The sequence below is a fragment of the Scyliorhinus torazame genome, chromosome 2, assembly GCF_047496885.1.
Source record: "Scyliorhinus torazame isolate Kashiwa2021f chromosome 2, sScyTor2.1, whole genome shotgun sequence".
NCBI lineage: Eukaryota > Metazoa > Chordata > Chondrichthyes > Carcharhiniformes > Scyliorhinidae > Scyliorhinus > Scyliorhinus torazame.
Window position 1 is genome coordinate 49,431,462 of NC_092708.1, and position 20,287 is coordinate 49,451,748.

Below are 20,287 nucleotides of genomic sequence, written 5' to 3' on the forward strand. Positions count from 1 at the left end.
AGCAGTTAGACAGTTATATGGGCAGGATGGGCTTGGAGGGATATGGGTTAAATGCGGGCAAGTGGGACTAGCATAGTGATAGAAACTGGACGGCATGGACAAGCTGGGCCAAAGGGCTGTTTCCATGCTGTAAACATCTATGACTATGAAATTAGAAAATTAAGGGATGATTGTATCAAAATTTGGTGATATTGAGATGACTTGATAAGGTAGGTAGAGAAACTATTTCCATTGGTTGAATCTAGAACCAGCCTAAAATCCTGAGATCAGGCCTTTCCAGAATGAAGTTAAGAAATATTTCTACACGCAAAAGATGTTGTCAGGACTCAAGTGTTGAGTTATAGGGAGAGATTGGACAGGCTATGACTTTTTTCTTTGGTACGTAGAAGTCTGAGGGGTGAACTTCTAGAGATGTATAAGATCATGAGAGGCAAGGATAGAGTGAATACACTCAGTCTTTTTCTCAGAGTTGGGAAATCGAGAACTAGAGGGCATTGGTTTGAGTTAAGAAGGGAAAGAATTAATGGGAACCTGAGGAGAAACCTTTTTACCCAGAAGATGGCACATTAGTGGAATTAGCTACCAGAGGAAGTGGTCGAGGCAGGGATATTGACAACATTTAAAAGTCATTTGGACAGATACATGGATAGGAAAGGTTTCGAGGGATATGGGCCAAATGCAGACAAATGGGGTTGGCTTAGATGGGCTTTTTGGTTGGCATAGACCAGTTTGGGCCGAAGGGCCTGTCTCCATGCCGTTGATTCTATGGTTCTATGAAAAGGATATACAAATGGCAACTCTTCTGCAAAGAGCAATTGATCATGTAAATCTGGATGAATAAATTTCTGTCAGCCAAAGATGTTGAGGAGTCGGAGGCAAAGTCAGGTTTACAAGTCAGATCGACATAATCAGATCATAGGTCAGCCATGGTAAATAATTGTGGAATAGGTTTCTGAGGTTAGCTGACCTCTGCTTTTTACTGACATTTTTCTTGATGTACTTGACCCTTGAATTAGGTTTCTCAAAATATGCAATGTGTTCGGATTTGGGACTTAAGTAGATAAAAGCATTTTCAATGCATGTCATGTTAATTTGATTTCCACTACTTTGTCAGTTATTACAGAGACCCAAACTTCATACCGGTGCCAACACAATGGTCAGATGTGGAAATAATAGGTGTGGCTGAATCAGTTTGAATTTTTGGCACACTGGGTTCAACAGTGCTGCACTATAAATGTGAAATACATATAGGTGCTGCAATCAATCATGCAGCAATGTGTGGAACCGCAACATAAAATCCCCACAACATTAAGTTGCTTTGGCATTGTCCCTGTAACATGGATTAAATATCTCATGGTCAGAGCTATAAAAAACCCCGGATGCAATGTTCACTCCAGGCTGCATAGCAATCGGGAAAGTCTTGTGCAAACTGAGCACAGCAGGCTCTTTGTGCGGTGGTACAAAAGAATTAGAGGGACATTGATGCCAAGTCAAACAAGGAGGGTATCATGTGGGATGACCAAAACCTTGACCAGAGTTTACAGGGGGTCTGGAAGGAGGAGAGGTGGAGCAGCAGAGGGGTTTAGGGAAGAGAACCCCAGAATATGCACTTCGGTTGTGGCAGATCCGAAGATAAGCCGTCAAGTCTTTGCGCTCACTCTTCTTCCTGGGACTTGCGATGATCATTATTGTTCCTGCAATATCTTTATCTGGGTTCTCCAGGTAAATCCTCAGTGTGACCTTAGGCTAGATAATAAGATTCTTTTCTTTGCCTCAGTGTTAGAAAGTCATTCAGCTTGGTCAGTCTTGTGTCCAAATAAACCAGGCTAGTTTGGCCCAACCTTTAAAGGTATGGCTGCTGTCAATGATATGCTAAGATCATTGGAGAGTGAGGCAAGAGGGTGAAATATACAACAGATCTGAATGAGAGGAATGGAGATTTCACGGGTGCAGATGTTTAGAAACTAATCACTTTCCTGGGATATAGGCATTGTTAACTGGGCCAGCATTTGTTGCCGAAGCTTACTTGCCCTCAAGAAAGAAGTGGTGAGCTGCCTTCTTGAACCACTGCAGTCCATGTGGAGTAGGTACATCCAGAGTGCTGCTGGGAATGGAGTTTCAAGATTTTGATCCAGCGACAGTGAAGGAACAGCAATATAGTTCCAAGTCAGGATGGTGTGTGCCTTGGGGTGGTGTTCTAGAGGTCTGGAGAAGGTTACAGAAATAGGGAAGCCATTCTGGGAGGAGTCTGTACATTCTCTCCGTGTCTCCGTGAGTTTCCTCCCACAGTCCAAAGATGTGCAGGTTAGGTGGATTGGCCATGCTAACTTTCCCTTAGGTTAGGTGGGGTTACGGGGAAAGGGTGGAAGTGTGGGTTTAAGTAGGGTGCTCTTTCCAAGAGCAGGTACAGACTTGATGGGTCGAATGGCCTTCTTCTGCAGTGTAAATTCTATGATCTATATGATTAAATGATCCAAACAGGACAAGAATTTTAAATTTAAGGCACCAGGGAACTGTCAGCTAATGTGGTTCAACAAGGACAATGACTTTGAGCAGAAGCATAGAAAGTAGGCATAGAACGTACAGTGCAGAAGGAGACCATTCGGCCCATCAAGTCGGCACCGCATTTAAGACCTCACTTCCACCCGATACCCGTAACCCAATAACCTCTCCTAACTTTTTTTGGTCACTAAGGGCAATTTATCATGCCCAATCCACCTAACCTGCACGTCTTTGGACTGTGGGAAGAAACCGGAGCACCCGGAGGAAACCCACGCAGACACGGGGAGAACATGCAAACTCCGCACAGACAGTGACCCAGCAGGGAATTGAACCTGGGACCCTGGCACTCTGAAGCCACAGTGCTATCCACTTGTGCTACCGTGCTGCCCAAAGCATGAGCAGGACTTTGTGTGGAATAGAATATGGGGAGTAGAGTCTTGGATGAAGTTAAACATTTACAGAGTGCAGGATGGGAGGACAGGTAGGGGAAGTCCTAGAATTGTTAAGTCTAGTTCTGACAAAGATATGGATAAAGGTTTAAGAGAAAGATAGCCTGAAGGAAGGGCTGATGGTTAGTATCACCAAGATGGAGGTAGGCAGTCTCATGGTTGAAAACGATAGCATCAGATGTTTAGCAGAGAAACAGCAAACTTTTCTGTATCCACATGTTCATAGAATTACTGAATGTTAAAATCACCAATAAAGTCTGCGACTTGACAAAGGAAAATTAATTACTGTGCCAGTTTGGGAATATTGTTATGCACAAAGTTGTTCGTTACTTTGATGCACAGATTACAAAGTTTAAAAAAAAATTAAAAATCCTAGGATATAGTGTTGGATATTTAAAAAACTAAAATGCTTCATCATTTAAAGACTTTTAAATTGACAATTATTTAATCTGAATCAATTAAAAACAAAAAATAAATAACGTGTCTGAAATGATTATGCCTTAATTCACCATATTCAAATTATCCTTGTGCCGAAAGCCTCAACTAAAACGAGCTTCAAAATGTTGGAAAGACACAAGTTTGTAACCATCTTAGGACAGAATACTATTTCAACTATTTTAAAAAAAATTACTTTATCAGAGTTACAAAGCCAGGGTTCAGCGTGTGGACAGGGGCGAACCCCTGATCCAGCTCCTTGCCTGCCCAAAAAAACAATTCAAATTGAATCCAATTCATGGTCTCCACAAGAGAGACATACCAGATCCAGGCTTTACACCTGATCCCACGCTCATCTTAGCCAAAAGGCCGAGAAGCGCTATGCTAGATCACACTAGATCGCTTCTCGGCCTTTTGGCTATTTCAACTATTGATTCCGTAACAGAATAGTGAACATGCAGTACTGACCTGTTGTCCATTTCAAACACTTAATGCTTTAATTTAGGTTCCGAACCCTTGTCTCCATTTTTTTGATTTTTTTCCCCCAGTCTTAAACCACACTGAGGTTTACATTTTTTCATTCAAACGTAAATGAACATAAATTGTTCTCATAAAAATTGCAGTAGCTGTCTACTTTTCCCCAAATTCAGAATGGCAGAAAGGGGTTGACTTTTAACTTTCTTGGTTCTCTTTTTTTATTTGAATATGGACATTTCTATTTGTCCCAAGATGGTCCCTGAAGCAGTCAGTCCATTTCAGCGGGCATTAAGAGTTGATTATGTAATGTAAATAAGAATCAGCAAGCTTACATTTTTAAAAGGCAACTTTCATGGTGATTACTTTTCTAGGTTCCAGCACTCAAGTTACAAAATCAATCTAGAGTAATAGTCTAGGGGCGTAAACAATATACTCTATACATTCATGACACAAATTCTATAATTCTTTAAAGATGCATCAAGGACAAAAGCGATGTGTTTCAAAATAACAGATCAAGAAATCATTTTATAGCTTAAAAATCTAACAATAGAGACGTTATGATTTTTCAAATGCAACTGTCAAAGGTTTGGAATGAAGAGAATTATCTGCAATATATGACCTTCAGAACAAGATGTCTCGCTCCAGTACTTAAACCAAATTACATTGGAAAAAATGAACAGCTAACTGATATTGCATGAGGTTTACCCTTAATGGTTGATGGAAGGTTATAAAGAATTGAAAAAAATGGTACTAGATTCATGCGAGGACGACATGATTTTTCATAACCTAATACAAACTGCAACAGCTCCAGTTCAGGAAGTGGCTATGAGCTCGGAACATAATCTTCTATGTTTAAAGAGCAAAGCTGCAGGCAATGCCAGCGGTTTTACAGAAAGAAGTGGTGTGGAAACTCTGCTGCTTGGATTCTATGCAAACCATGAGGACAGATGCGGAACATTAAAGGCAGCAGACTATTGGCATGTCATATTTCTGACAGAACAATCATTGCTGCAAAATACTAGAACATAATTATGTGCAAATTTTTTTTTTGGGGAGGGAATACCCAATTCTTCCCCCCCCCCCCCCACAATTAAGGGGCAATTTAGCGTGTCCAATTCACCTACCCTGCACATCTTTAGGTTGTGGGGTTGAGACTCACAGACATGGGGAGAATGTAAAAACTCCACATGGACAGTGATCTGGGATCGAACTCGGGTCCTCGGCGCCTTGAGGCAGCAGTGCTAACCACTGAGCCACCATGTCGCCCTCTTTGTGTGCGAATTTATAAACAGCAATCATGGTTGTGCCCGAAGATACCATTACATTCACCAGCCCAGCAAAATTGAGGTAGCATCTCATCCCTGGTGAAACATTGTAAACAATTCAAAAAAACACAGCACTATTATTTCCAAGTGCTATGTGGAATGTGCATGGGAAAATGGAAGTACTTCGAAAAAGGCGACAAAAATAACATCTAAAACATAGGCGCAAAAGCAAATGAGTATCTAATCGCAATGCATTAATTTATCTAAATGCATTACTAAAGTTTCGTACCAGTGAAAACATTAAAGATCCCCTAGATTAATCTAATTTAAACTAATTAATCTAATTTCGAAAATGCAAGGTTTTTTTGGATCATAAAATGAATACCAAATTTTTCAATACGACTTGCATAAATATACTGATGATAAACTATGAGCATTTCATACTTTTGAATTAAATGGCAGCAGTTCTGCATCATTTTCAAAATGCGACAGTGCTCAAGATTGTTTTGAACAGACACTGGGATAAAGAAATCTGTTTGTAAAGACTTCCCTCACTCAAATTCGAAACAAAAGTTCTTAGTCAAAGAAATAACAAAAGAATTGCAAAATAGTTGAAGACTCAAATTATCATGCAATGTTATTTATTTAAAAACAGATGGTGTATGAGTATAGACGAGAAATAAGTTGAAGATCTTGACTGCAGCATTGTCTTCCTCTGTATTAGCCATACGTTTCTGTCAAAGTAACAGAGGCTAATGGCACTTGCCGTTATCAATTCGCAAATGCTGCAGCAAATTCATCGAGGACAGAGGCACAATTAAACACAGAAATACAAAAGTTGCTGTCCATGACGTGCTGCTGCTTCACTGACTTCCTGAAAACGGCTTTGTGCTCTCTGCTTTACCACTGAGATGCACTGAGTGGCGAGAAGTTGCTCTATTGCCAAAGAAAGTTACACATGGTCTGAGACGATGCAAGGAACCCGTTTTCAGAGCCATTTGATACCTGTGCATATTTAATTAAATCTGGACGAGCTGTTGGGTTCTTTCAATCAGGTGCTAATTGATAATTGCTATCACTGAACTTCACTGGTACTGAATATTAATTATTATGCAGAGTCTCAATCCTTCAGGAATTGAGTGTTGTTGGATACTTTCCTCTCTCTGAATCCAATCTTTCTTTCCGCCCTCTATTTCTCTTTCTGCACCTGATGTAACGTTGAATTCACCCATTCCCCTTTGCACTTCTTTTTACAGTCCTTGTTCAATTATTTTACAATCCTTCAATTTTATTGGTTAAGGGCTACACACGTTGTTTGCTCTGTTCACTCACAGCGATGAGTTCACAATTTCAGCAATTTACTGAGCAAAATAACTTGAGGATAAATGGGCAAGTGAAAATCGAATTAACAACAGTCGTCATTCGACTGACTCCTCCAGAAAACTCTGGCTCATTGTATTTCCATAATTAGACTGCTCTAAGGGTCAAAAGTAAATATTTTATGTCACTCAATATGTTGCACGCAACCGTTACACTTCAGCCGAGGCAGCCAAAAGATGCAGAAATGTTTTCATTGAAAAAACATGTGATATTTACATGGGAGTACGGAGTAATCTCTCTTCAAAATAAAATGACCCAGATATCTGAATATAAATTTGGAGACATCTGTGGAAGTGTAAAAAATATTAATAAATGAAGTCACTCAATACAAATACATTTTACATACATCTCAAAATGTACCAGGTTAGCAGGGTAATGTTCCAGACCAAAATATTTCTGTATTTCTTTAATTAAAGAACTTCTACTGTCTTAAAAATGGGGCAAGATTCACAGTGCAGAAATGTTTGTTGCGTTCCTTAAGAGAAGCAAAATAATATTTAATGTACCAATCACTTGGCAAATTCAAAACTTACCAAGAAGGCTGGCTCCCAGCAAGGGGAGGTGTGGTATCAGAGAGTTGTTCAGTTTTGTAGGTCCTGTTGCATGCCCAGCAGCTGAAATGGGTAGCAACGATTCTGCCATTGACATAACTGCTGTCCCACCAAGAGTTGAGACGGCAAGTGCTGCGACCGATGATGACGTGGTGGTGGTAGTGGTTGCTTGGGATGGGGTTGCTATGGAAACCTCAGAATGATGAGCAGCACGGTCCGAGGGAGAATGCAAAACACTTCTCAACAGATGGGGATTCAGAGCCATCAGTCCTGGGACTGCTGTGACAGCTGGGAGGAGAAGAGGGTTTGAAGTAGTGTCATTGTTTGAAAGGTTTGGTAGAGGATTTGTCAAAAGGGTTTCTGTCCTGTTATTAACTAACTGATTGCTATGCAAACGATCTTGCAGGGGCTGGATCTGTGTCACTGAAGGGTGGTTTTGCTGCTGTAATAAATCTGGGAGAGTTAAGTTAAAAGATGTCAGTGGGAGCATGGTAGCTTGTGCCTGGTTTTGAAACAATGTTGCCAAAAGTTGAACAGGTTGCAAAGTCTGTCCAGCCATATCACCAGGGAGCAAAGTCAAAGCTGCATTTAAATTTGGATTCAGGATTCCCAAAGGGTTAACAGAGACTTCTCCCTTGCCATCTCCAGATGAAGGCAACATGTTCAGCATATTCTGGTTCAGGAGCTGTTGTTGGTTCAGTGCTAAAGGGATTGACAGAGAGCCAAGGAGGTTTGGGTTCAGAGGGTGGGTAAGATTGCTACTCGGAGGGACAGCCTGTCCAAAATGAAAAGCTTGGTCCTGACCAACGAAGGGAAGAGTGCTCCCCATGGGAAGTTGATTATGCATTGCATTTCCAGCCGCTGTTGTAACTATAACTCCATCTTGTAGAACGGATGTTGTCTTGGTAATGGCAAGTTGGTTGGTACCAGCAATGGCCATGGATGCTGGCTGGCCAGAACTACCTGAAACCCACATACAGGTTAAAGATGAGTAAAATATGTCAACACTCTGCATCGGCATTTACAGTGAATGCAGGTTATATATCTTTGTTCACATTGATAATTCAACACAGGAATTAACATTGCAAGAAGATTATCTGGTAGTAGGTTTCAAAAGTTGGTTCAATTAACTAAATGCACCATAAACCGAGTTTCCAAAAGACTACAAAAAGGGGGTTTAAAGATGGACAGCTCTTTAATTCAACTGCTACCCAGTTGAGCTTACGAATCATAACCAAAATATTTTCACCTAAAATAAAAATCCATAAAAGTAAACTCTTTAGAATATTAAATATTACACTAAAAAAAACCCAAGAATTTAAGGTAGATGCTTTCCTTACAACTACATGGACAAAAAGACATGTAATTCTACCTGTCTCCTATATAAAAGGGAGCAGTTTATCATAAGTGAAAAGCTGCATCTTCAAACCCTGAAATAAATAAAAAAATCACAGGAACATCTCAATTTGAATTGAAATGTTTGGACATAGGACGGCATGGTGGCACAGTGGTGAGCACTGCTGTCTACCGCGCTGAGGACCCAGGTTCGATCCCGGCCCTGGGTCACTGTCCGTGTGGAGTTTGCACATTCTCTCCGTGTCTGAGTGGGTTTCACCCCCACAACCCAAAGATGTGCAGAGTAGGTGGGTTGGTCACGCTAAATTGTAACTTATTTTGAAAAAAATAATTGGGTACCCGCAATTCATTTAAAAAAAAAATGTTTGGATAAAAACAGAAAAGGTCATATTCTGTTTGAGATTTTAAAATTTAAATTGGAACAATTGTTCTATTCAAGTATACATTTGCCAGGATAATTTTAACCTGAAGTTTTCCATTTTATATGTGGTCCTAATCGTTATTGCATGTCCAATACTTCAATACTAGTTTAATATGCCTGGACATTTTTCAAAATTTCAGGCAAGCAGTTTCATTTATTTTTTTGTAACTATCAATCTGTCCCTCCCGCTCTCCTTTTACACCCCTATATTTGTTGCTTTTCTATTGCAGCGTGCAGGGCAGGTCTACTTAGGCAAGAGTTTATCTGTAGGTCAGTGCTGCCCTTCTTTTCCTGATCCACTTACATCTGAGCAGCCACTGAGAGGCAGTTAGGAGTCCAGGGCAAATAAAAGGAGCATTCACTGAAAAGCAACAACCAAATTAAGTTGTCAGTTTTTCAGAAAATTGGTGTTTAGACTAATAGCACATGACAATCAAGGAAAGCAAACACACAAAAATGCCAGCCATGAAATTTTGATAGAAAGTTTAAAATGAAATGAAATGAAATGAAAATCGCTTATTGTCACAAGTAGGCTTCAAATGAAGTTACTGTGCAAAGCCCCCAGTCGCCACATTCCGGCGCCTGTTTTGGGGAGGCTGGTACGGGAATTGAACCGTGCTACTGGCCTGCCTTGGTCTGCTTTCAAAGCCATCGATTTAAACCAGCCCTTGGTTTAAAATGAAGTGTTTGAAGTAACTGGTCACATTTTCAGCTGTCATTAGAAACCCAAGTACTAGCACAAAACATCAACATACTAGTGCAGACATTTGCTCAATTAGCACAGAATTTAGAGTCGTATAAATTAAATGAACAATTCTTTGTAATATTTTACGAACTTTTGGCATTTTTATGTAAAAGCTGTGCTTTAAATAGAGTGTACCCAGTACATATATTTATTTCTGCTCATTTATGTTATGGTGCAGTTAACATCTTTGGAAAACAATTGCTTGCTGGATCAGGATTTTAATATTGTTAAAAGAGATTAACACAAAGATTTCAAATGATCACAACAATTTTTCACACGGGGAAAAAGAGTGATTAGTTGGTAAGTCAACTTTGGTTGACTGAGACATTGTCATGGAGACAGATTTTTAATCAGTCAGGGAATTGAGGAGTGTGGGGTTAAGGCAGGAAAGTGGTGTTGGGGATTGTCAAATCAGAGCCGTGATCTTAATGAATGTGATGGGCCAAATGGCCTGCTTCTGCTCCTACATCTTATGGTCTTATGGTGAAAGCAACTATAGGCTCCCCAAGATTTGATGGGCCAAATGGCCTGCTTCTGCTTCATCATCTTATGGTGAAAGCAACAAGGAACTGTAGGCTCCCCAAGCTTACAGGTAATTCAGAAACAGCACAAGGCTTGTACGGATTCCTTTTGTTTGCACAGAATGGGCCCCTGCATATGATTGTCACCTCTGGCAAGTGTAAATGAGCTATGTTATGAGCTGACTGATTAGCTTACAATGGTGTCGCTTTTAGCATACTCGGGGTTGTTTAGCAAGTGCTGCCCAATCATGGAATAACTTCTAACAGTAAATATTTTGTGTTGGGTTTGCAAGTGTGGACTTGCTGAGTATGGTCTGTACTCCAGCTATCTCAAATAACCAAATGGTACATGTTGTTTGGCCAATTCATACTGCATAGAATCAGTCATCGATAAAATAGGGTACGATGGGACATCACTTGTGCGCGTCTTAGGCAGCTCATACATGCAAGGATGTAATGAATAATGAAGATGAACTTTATCATATATAATACAAGCAGCTTGTTACTCTTACACAAGTACAAGCAATATTCTTGTAGCTTTCTTTTGAGCAAAGTTGCGTGTTCACATTTGGAAGCAGATCCAATAGATACAACTTTGGAACTGCCATTAGGAATGCTGTGTATTTTGTTAACATAATCGCGCTTATTTAGAAAGATTACTCCAGTCCATTTATATACATATCTGGGTTGGCTCCGAGGCCACACAACACCATCAGACATTTTGGTGCCGGTGCAATGACAGGTAGGTAGGTCGCTCTTCCCAACGATTGATTGAATCAAACAAAATGTTCTTCCAGCTGTTCGTAATAAACAGAGCACAGACTATACTCAACCAGCTATGCTTGCAAAACCCAAAACAAAATTCTACTGTTAGATGTGATTCTGCGATTGGGCAGCACTTGAACTATCACAAGTGCACTAATAGCTACACTAACAGCCAATTTAAGATAATCAGTAGAATGCGTAATGTGTAGGGCAGCATGGTGGCACTGCTGCCTCACGGCACCGAGGTCTCATGTTCCATCCTGGGTGACTGTCTGAGTGGAGTTTGCACATTCTCCCAGTGTCTGCGTGGGTTTTGCCCCACAACCAAAAGATATGCAGGGTGGGTGGATTGGCCACGCTAAATTGACCCTTAATTGGAAAGAAATTAATTGGGTACTCTACGCATTCTTTTTCAAAATAAATTTAATGTGGTCTATTTCTCCTGGCCAGAAGTCAGACATTCATCTGCAGTGACCCATTCTCTTCAACCAAGTAGACGTAGACTTTACAGTGCAGAAGGAGGCCATTCAGCCCATCGAGGGCACCAGCCCTTGGAAAGAGCACCCCACTTAAACCACAGCTCCGCCCCATACCTGTAAGCCAGCAACCCCACCCAACCCCTTTGGACACCAAATGGCCAATCCACCTAACCTGCACATCTTCGGACTTGCGCCTTTTAAAAATTTCCTGGAAGCATGGGGAGCCCCATTACTCAATGTTTGGCCAATCAGAGTCAACTTGTTAACCAATCAGTATCCTTTTCTCCTGCAGTATAAATTGTTGTAATTGTTTAAAATTTGGCATTCTTGCTTTTCTCCGAATGACTACAAGACAAAAGGCTAAATGGCCTCCTCCATCATGATAAAAACTTCAGCAAAATGTCTCACTTTTAAGCAATATGTTTTGAGCAATGAGTGGAATTTACCCGCTAACTATACTTATCGTTTTGTTTTACTGCTGTCTGACTGACTTAACCATAAGAAATAGGAACAGGCTGTTCGGTCCACCAAGCCTGCTCCACCATTCAATTGGATCATGAATGGTCTGACATTCCTCACATCCATCTTCATCCCTTTTTCCTGTAACCCTCGATTCCCTTACTGATCAAGAATCGATCATAGACACAAGGACTCTGCCCTCACAGCTCCCTGTGACAAGGAGTTCCAAAGATTCTCACCCCTCTGAGAGAAGAACATGCTCCTCATCTCAGTCTTAAATTGGCAAACCTTTATTCTGCGACTCTGCCCTCTGGTCCCAGACTCTCCCATGAGGGCAAACATCCTCTCAGCATTTACCCTGTCAAGCCCCTTAAGAATCCTGTATGTTTCAATGAGATCACCTCTCATTCTTCTGAATTCCAATGAGTAGAGTCCGAACTTGTTTAATCTTTGTTCATAAGACAATCCCCTCATAGCAACATAGAAAATAGATGCAGGAGTAGGCCATACGGCCCTTCGAGTCTGAGCCACCATTCAATATGATCATGACTGATCATGCAAATTCAGTGTCCCAGTCCCGCTTTCTCTCCATATCCCTTGATCCCTTTAGCCGCAAGGGCCACGTCCAGCAACCTCTTGAATATATCCAACACACTGGCCACAAGACCTTTCTGTGGTAGAGAATTCCACAAGTTCACAACTCCCTGAGAGAACATGTTCTTCCTCATTTCTGTCCTGAATGGCTTACCCCATATTCTTAGGGTTGGATTGGATTGGATTTGTTTATTGTCACTGTACCGAGGTACAGTGAAAAGTATTTTTCTGCGAGCAGCTCAACAGATCATTAAGTAGTACATGAGAAGAAAAGGGAATAAAAGAAAGTACATAATAGGGAAACACATTATACTGCCCGCTTTCCCCAGGCAGCGGGAGGTGTAGATGGAGTCAATGGATGGGAGGCAGGTTCGTAAGATGGACTGGGCGGTGTTCACGACTCTCTGAAGTTTCTTGCGGTCCTGGGCCGAGCAGTTGCCAGACCAGGCTGTGATGCAGCCGGATAGGATGCTTTCTATGGTGCATCTGTAAAAGTTGGTAAGAGGCAATGTGGACATGCCAAATTTCCTTAGTTTCCTGAGGAAGTATAGGCGCTGTTGTGCTTTCTTGGTGGTAGCGTCGACGTGGGTGGACCAGGACAGATTTTTGGAGATGTGCACCCCTAGGAATTTGAAACTGCTAACCATCTCCACCTCGGCCCCGTTGATGCTGACAGGGGTGTGTGCAGTACTTTGCTTCCTGAAGTCAATGACCAGCTCTTTAGTTTTGCTGGCATTGATTGTTGTCGCTACACCACTCCACTAGGTTCTCTATCTCCCTCCTGTATTCGGACTCATCGTTATTCGAGATCCGGCCCACTATGGTCGTATCGTCAGCAAACTTGTGGATGGAGTTGGAACCAAGTTTTGCCACGCAGTCGTGTGTGTACAGGGAGTAGACGAGGGAGCTAAGTACGCAGCCTTGCGGGGCGCCGGTGTTGAGGACTATTGTGGAGGAGGTGTTGTTGTTCATTCTTACTGATTGTGGTCTGTTGGTCAGAAAATCGAGGGTCCAGTTGCAGAGTGGGGAGCCAAGTCCTAGGTTTTGGAGCTTTGATATGAGCTTGGCTGGGATTATGGTGTTGAAGGCGGAGCTGTAGTCAATAAATAGGAGTCTAATGTAGGAGTCCTTGTTTTCGAGATGCTCTCGGGATGAGTGTAGGGCCAGGGAAATGGTGTCTGATGTGGACCGGTTGCAGCGGTATGCGAATTGCAGTGGATCAAGGCGTTCTGGGAGTATGGAGGTGATGCGCTTCATGATCAACCTCTCAAAGCACTTCATTACGACTGAAGTCGGGGCCACTGGTCGGTAGTCATTGAGGCACGTTGCCTGGTTCTTCTTTGGTACCGGTATGATGGTGGTCTTCTTGAAGCAGGTGGGGACCTCGGAGTGGAGTAAGAACAGGTTAAAGATGTCCGTGAATACCTCTGCCAGCTGGTCCGCGCAGGCTCTGAGTGCACGACCAGGGATCCTGTCTGGGCCCCTTAGGCTGTGACCCCTAGTTCTGGACGTCCCAACATTGGGAACATTCTTCCTGCATCTATCCTGTCCTGTCCCATGAGCATATTATACGTTTCTCCCAAGATCCCCTCTCATTCTTCTAAACTCCAGTGAGTCCAAGCCCAGTTGATCCAGTCTTTCTTCATATGTCTTTTTAAAAAAATTTAGAGTACCCAATAATGTTTTTTCCAATTAAGGGGCAATTTAGCGTGGCCAATCCACCTACCCTGCACAGCTTTGGGTTGTGAGGGTGAAACCTACGCTGTCAAGGGGAGAATGTGCAAACTCCACACAGTTCCCCGGGGCCGGGATCGAACACGGGTCCACAGCGCCGCAGGCAGCAGTGCTAACCACTGGACCACCGTGTCGCCCACTTCTTCATATGTCAGTCCTGCCATCCCAGGAATTAGTCCGGTGAACCTTCGCTGGTCACCCTCAACAGCAAGAATGTCCTTCCTCAAACTAGGAGAACAAAACTGCACACAACGCTCGAGGTGTGGCCTCACTAAGGCCTTGTGTAACTCCTATACTCAAATCCTCTCGCGATGAAGGCCAGCATGCCATTTGCTTTCCTCACCACCTGCTGTATCTGTATGCCAATCTTCAGTGACTGTTCTACCATGACACCCAGGTCTCGTTGCACATGCCCCTTTTCCGAAACTGCCAGCATTCAGATAATAATCTGCCTTCCTGTTTTTTCCACCAAAGTGGATAACCTCACATTTACACACATTATGTTGCTTTTGCCAAGTATTTTCCTACTCAGCCAGCCTGTCCAAGTCACCCTGCAGCCTCTTTGCAATCTTCATCACAGCACACACCAACCCAGCTTAGGTGTCGTCTGCAAATTTGGAGATATGCCTTCATCCAAATCATTAATGTACATTGTAACAGCTGAGGTCCCAGCACTAAACTCTGCGGTATCCCACTAGTCATGCCTGCCACTCTGAAAAAGACCTGTTTATTCCCACTCTCTGCTTCCAGAATGCCAACCAGTTCTCTATCCATGCCAGTACACTACCCCCAATACCATGAGCTTTAATTTTGCTCACTAATCTCTTGTATGGGACCTTGTCAAAAGCCTTTGAAAGTTCAGGTACACAACATTCACTGGTTCACCCTCGTCCATTTTACTGGTCACATTCTCAAAAATGTCAAGCATGATATCCCTTCAGTGAACACTAAAGGGGATCATCCTAGTGAACCGTCTCTGAATCGCCTCCAATAAAATAATATCTTTCCTTAAATAAGAGGACCAAAACTGCGCACAGTATTCCAAATGTGGTGTCACCAGTACCTTGTACAGTTGCAAGACTTCCCTACTCTTAGAATCCAGGCCAGCGAATTCCAACAGTGCAGAAGGCCCATTCTCCCGCCCTATCCCTGTAACCCCACCTAACACGCACATTTGTTTGTACACTTGGGGGCAATTCAGCATGGCCAATCCACCTAACCTACAACATCTTGCGACTGTGGTAGAAAACCGGAACACACAGAGGAAACCCAGACACAGGGAGAACTGTCTCCCAAGGCTGGAATTGAATCTGGGTTCATGGTGCTATGAGGCTGCCTCGCTAACCACTGTTCCACCCCCCCCTTGAAATAAGGGCCAATATTCATTTACTTTCCTGATGGCCTGCTGCACCTGTGTGCTAGCTTTCTGTGTACAAATACTACCAAATCCCTTTATGCTGCAGCTTTCTGTAGTTTTGCTCCATTTAAATAATACTCGGTTCTTTTGTTCTCCTTTCTAAAATGAACAGCTTCACATTTTCTCACATTATACTCCATTTGTCATCTTTTTGCCCACCTACATAACCTACCAATAGCTGTTTGTAAACCTCTTGCATCTTGCTTTTCCACCTATTTTTGTGTTGTCTGCAAGTTTGCCCATAGTAGATTTGCTTCCTTCCTCCAAGTCATTAATATATACTGTAAACAGTTGTGGTCCCAGTACTGAGGTTACGGGGATAGGGTGGGGATTGGGCCTGGGTGGGCCGCTCTTTCAGAGGTTTAGTGCAGACTCAATTGGCAGAATGAGCTCCTTCGCCGCTGTAGGGATTCTATGATCCCTGTGGAACCTTACTGGTTATAGTTCCCCAACATGTTAAGGTTGGAGAAGTAGGCTGCAAGTGTTGGGCACACTGGATAAGTGGAGCTTGTTCAAGGATCAGCTACTGCGTGTTCTTGATAAGTACGTACCGGTCAGGCAGGGAGGAAGGCGTCGAGCGAGGGAACCGTGGTTTACCAAAGAAGTGGAATTTCTTGTTAAGAGGAAGAAGGAGGCCTATGTGAAGATGAGGTGTGAAGTTTCAGTTGGGGCGCTTGATAGTTACAAGGTAGCGAGGAAGGATCTAAAGAGAGAGCTAAGACGAGCAAGGAGGGGACATGAGAAGTATTTGGCAGGTAGGATCAAGGAAAATCCAAAAGCTTTCTATAGGTATGTCAGGAATAAAAGAATGACTAGGGTAAGAGTCGGGCCAGTCAAGGACAGGGATGGGAAGTTGTGTGTGGAGTCTGAAGAGATAGGCGAGATACTAAATGAATATTTTTCGTCAGTATTCACTCAGGAAAAAGATAATGTTGTGGAGGAGGATGCTGAGACCCAGGCTATTAGAATAGATGGCATTGAGGTACGTAGGGAAGAGGTGTTGGCAATTCTGGACAGACTGAAAATAGATAAGTCCCCGGGGCCTGATGGGATTTATCCAAGGATTCTCTGGGAAGCCTGGGAAGAGATTGCTGGGCCTTTGGCTTTGATTTTTATGTCATCATTGGCTACAGGAATAGTGCCAGAGGACTGGAGGATAGCAAATGTGGTCCCTTTGTTCAAGAAGGGGAGTAGAGACAACCCCGGCAACTATAGACCGGTGAGCCTCACGTCTGTTGTGGGTAAAGTCTTGGAGGGGATTATAAGAGACAAGATTTAGAATCATCTAGATAGGAAGAATATGATTAGGGATAGTCAGCATGGCTTTGTGAAGGGTAGGTCATGCCTCACAAACTTTATCGAGTTCTTTGAGAAGGTGACTGAGCAGGTAGACAAGGGTAGAGCAGTTGATGTGGTGTATATGGATTTCAGTAAAGCGTTGATAAGGTTCCCCACGGTAGGCTATTGCAGAAAATACAGAGGCTGGGGATTGAGGGTGATTTAGAGATGTGGATCAGAAATTGGCTAGCTGAAAGAAGACAGAGGGTGGTGGTTGATGGGAAATGTTCAGAATGGAGTTCAGTTACAAGTGGCGTACCACAAGGATCTGTTCTGGGGCCGTTGCTGTTTGTCATTTTTATCAATGACCTAGAGGAGGGCGCAGAAGGGTGGGTGAGTAAATTTGCAGACGACACGAAAGTCGGTGGTGCTGTCGACAGTGCGGAAGGATGTAGCAGGTTACAGAGGGACATAGATAAGCTGCAGAGTTGGGCTGAGAGGTGGCAAATGGAGTTTAATATAGAGAAGTGTGAGGTGATTCACTTTGGAAGGAATAACAGGAATGCGGAATATTTGGCTAATGGTAAAGTTCTTGGAAGTGTGGATGAGCAGAGGGATCTAGGTGTCCATGTACATAGATCCCTGAAAGTTGCCACCCAGGTTGATAGGGTTGTGAAGAAGGCCTATGGAATGTTGGCCTTTATTGGTAGAGGGATTGAGTTCCAGAGTCATGAGGTCATTTTGCAGCTGTACAAAACTCTGGTACGGCCGCATTTGGAGTATTGCGTACAATTCTGGTCACCGCATTATAGGAAGGACGTGGAAGCTTTGGAGCGGGTGCAGGGGAGATTTACCAGGATGTTGCCTGGTATGGAGGGAAAATCTTATGAGGAAAGGCTGATGGACTTGAGGTTGTTTTCGTTGGAGAGAAGAAGGTTAAGAGGAGACTTAATAGAGGCATACAAAATGATCAGGGGGTTACATAGGGTGGACAGTGAGAGCCTTCTCCCACGGATGGAAATGGCTAGCACGAGGGGACATAGCCTTAAACTGAGGGGTAATAGATATAGGACAGAGGTCAGAGGTAGGTTCTTTACGCAAAGAGTGGTGAGGCCGTGGAATGCCCTACCTGCAACAGTAGTGAACTCGCCAACATGGAGGGCATTTAAAAGTTTATTGGATAAGCATATGGATGATAATGGCATAGTGTAGGTTAGATGGCTTTTGTTTTTTGACTTCCCATGTCGGTACAACATTGTGGGCCGAAGGGCCTGTACTGCGCTGTATCGTTCTATGTTCTATGTTCTAACCCCTTTATCCCCAATCGCTCTATCCGGCTCAATTAGTCAATTCTTTAACCATGCCAATGTACCACCTCTAACATCATGGGCCCTGATCTTATAACTTAACCTTTTGCGAGGTACCTTGTCGAATGTCTTTTGGAAGTCCAAACACAACACATCTACTGGTTCCTCTCTATCCATTCTGGTTGACACTTCCTCGAAAAGCTCAAATAAATATGACACGATTTCGCTTTCGTGAAGCCAAGTTGACTCTGCTTGATTAGATTATGGATTTCCAAATGTGCTGCTATCACTTCCTTAATAATTGATTCCAACATTTTTCGAACTTTTCAGCCTATTGTTTCAAGCTTTTGCCTTTCCCCCTTTTTGAATAGGGGTATCACATTGGTAGTTTTCCAATCCTCCGGTACTTCTCCAGAATCCAAGGATTTTTGGAAAATTACAACCAAAGCATCCACTATCTCTGTATCTACTTAATAATAATAATCTTTATTAGTGTCACAAATGGGCTTACATTAACACTGCAATGAAATTACTGTGAAAAGCCCCTCGTCGCCACATTCCGGCACCTGTTCAGGTACACAGAGGGAGAATTCAGAATGTCCAATTCACCTAACAAGCGCCTCTTTCGGGACTTGTGGGAGCACCCGGAGGAAACGCACAATTCCTCCCTCATATTCTTTAGTATTAATGGGATTTGTCAAAAAAAAAAAATCACACAGACAAAAGCTTCCCTTTTTACCAACAGAAAAAGATTGTGATGTTTGTTTAATTGAAAAACTTTAATTACTTATAATGCTGTTTTCTGGCTAAATGTTACCAGATCAGTACAAAGGTACAAGCACCAATTTTATGAATCTATTCAACTGCAGCAATACTCCAGAAACATGTTATTATTTAACATAAACACAGTTAACGCTTTTACGATTTGATCGGTTCATCCAAAAAATATTTTTATGGTATTCAGTTGACTAATATATTTTGGCTAATCGGCTTATTTGTAACAGTTCAATGGTGCAGATTAGTTCCTCAACACTTAGCTCTGACTCTTGAGCATTTATAATATTAATTTTATATCTTAAAGGTGAAGTTTGAGTCCAATCATTGATATTTAAGATGATCTAGAGTTAGCAAATTAGGTATGAAATGACATCAGTTTTAAACACATTTTGAAGTAAACATGAAATAAGCGTGATTAAAGTTTTCTTAATGAAGATTATTCTGATCAATGAAAGACTTTTTTCCAATATCACAGATCTACAGTATATTGCAAGACACCAGGCCACCATTGCTTTGTTTCTGTAGCTGCAACAAGAATTTCCAAGTAAACTGCATGTCTATGATAGCTTATATTTACAGTTTGAATGACACTTCTAAAACTTGAAAAATTAAAGGGCTTTTGAAAATGCCCAAATAGCTTGACAAATTAACAGTTTACCATTGGTTTGCATTTATTTATATATAAAAGTATTTTGAGAGTTATGCCATTACCATTGGGAAAGATAACGCAATGACACAATGCATGATCACATCTATTTGGGATGAAAGTCAGAATACATTTAAAACTGAAAAGATGGAATATCACAATAGCTTACCGAAAGATCACCCTTTTTAAAATATGGAAGTTTTAAAATATGCACAATAAATAAAATATTCATTCTCTCCTCAGGAAGTGTGTTAATTTTATATTCATGAAAATTACCTTAACTCTCCTAGAAATAAACATCTGCCCAGTGTTAGGTTGAGCCCATTTGTTTGGCTGCTTACAATATTCAATGTTTGCTTCTGACTGTGCACAATTCAAAATGACTAAGACTAATAGACTGGATAAACTGAAGTACAGTTATGACATGGTTGCCAAAGCTGTACAAAATTAGAATCTGAACATCACCACAAAGGCCCCTGATTGTTTGTGTTAGAACACTGTGCTAGACCACAAGGATGTTAATATAGTGTCAAATGAAAAAGCATGCAGGATATGAGTAAATTAGTGAATATTAGGCAGAGTATTAGTGCCAAGTTTTAAATGCTACTTGCCCTGCTTGTGGAATCTATTCCCAGAGTGTTGTCTGAAAATCTGCATCTTGCAAGCAGAAATTCAAAACTGCAGTATGTTCGGAAGCAACAGTGGAAACAGGCCAACTGAAGCACCAGT

At 42.0% G+C, this 20,287-nt stretch overlaps 1 protein-coding gene across 4 annotated transcripts in view; it reads right to left on the reverse strand.

Moving 5' to 3' along the window:
- The window catches only part of mbd5 (methyl-CpG binding domain protein 5), a 433,408-nt gene that overhangs the window by 131,354 nt on the left and 281,767 nt on the right, over nucleotides 1-20,287 (reverse strand). For all 4 annotated transcript variants that reach the window (XM_072471349.1, XM_072471331.1, XM_072471358.1 and 1 more), the window contains one exon: nucleotides 7,042-8,022. In XM_072471349.1, the coding sequence (XP_072327450.1) occupies nucleotides 7,042-8,022 (981 nt within the window). The remainder of the gene's footprint in view (nucleotides 1-7,041; nucleotides 8,023-20,287) is intronic.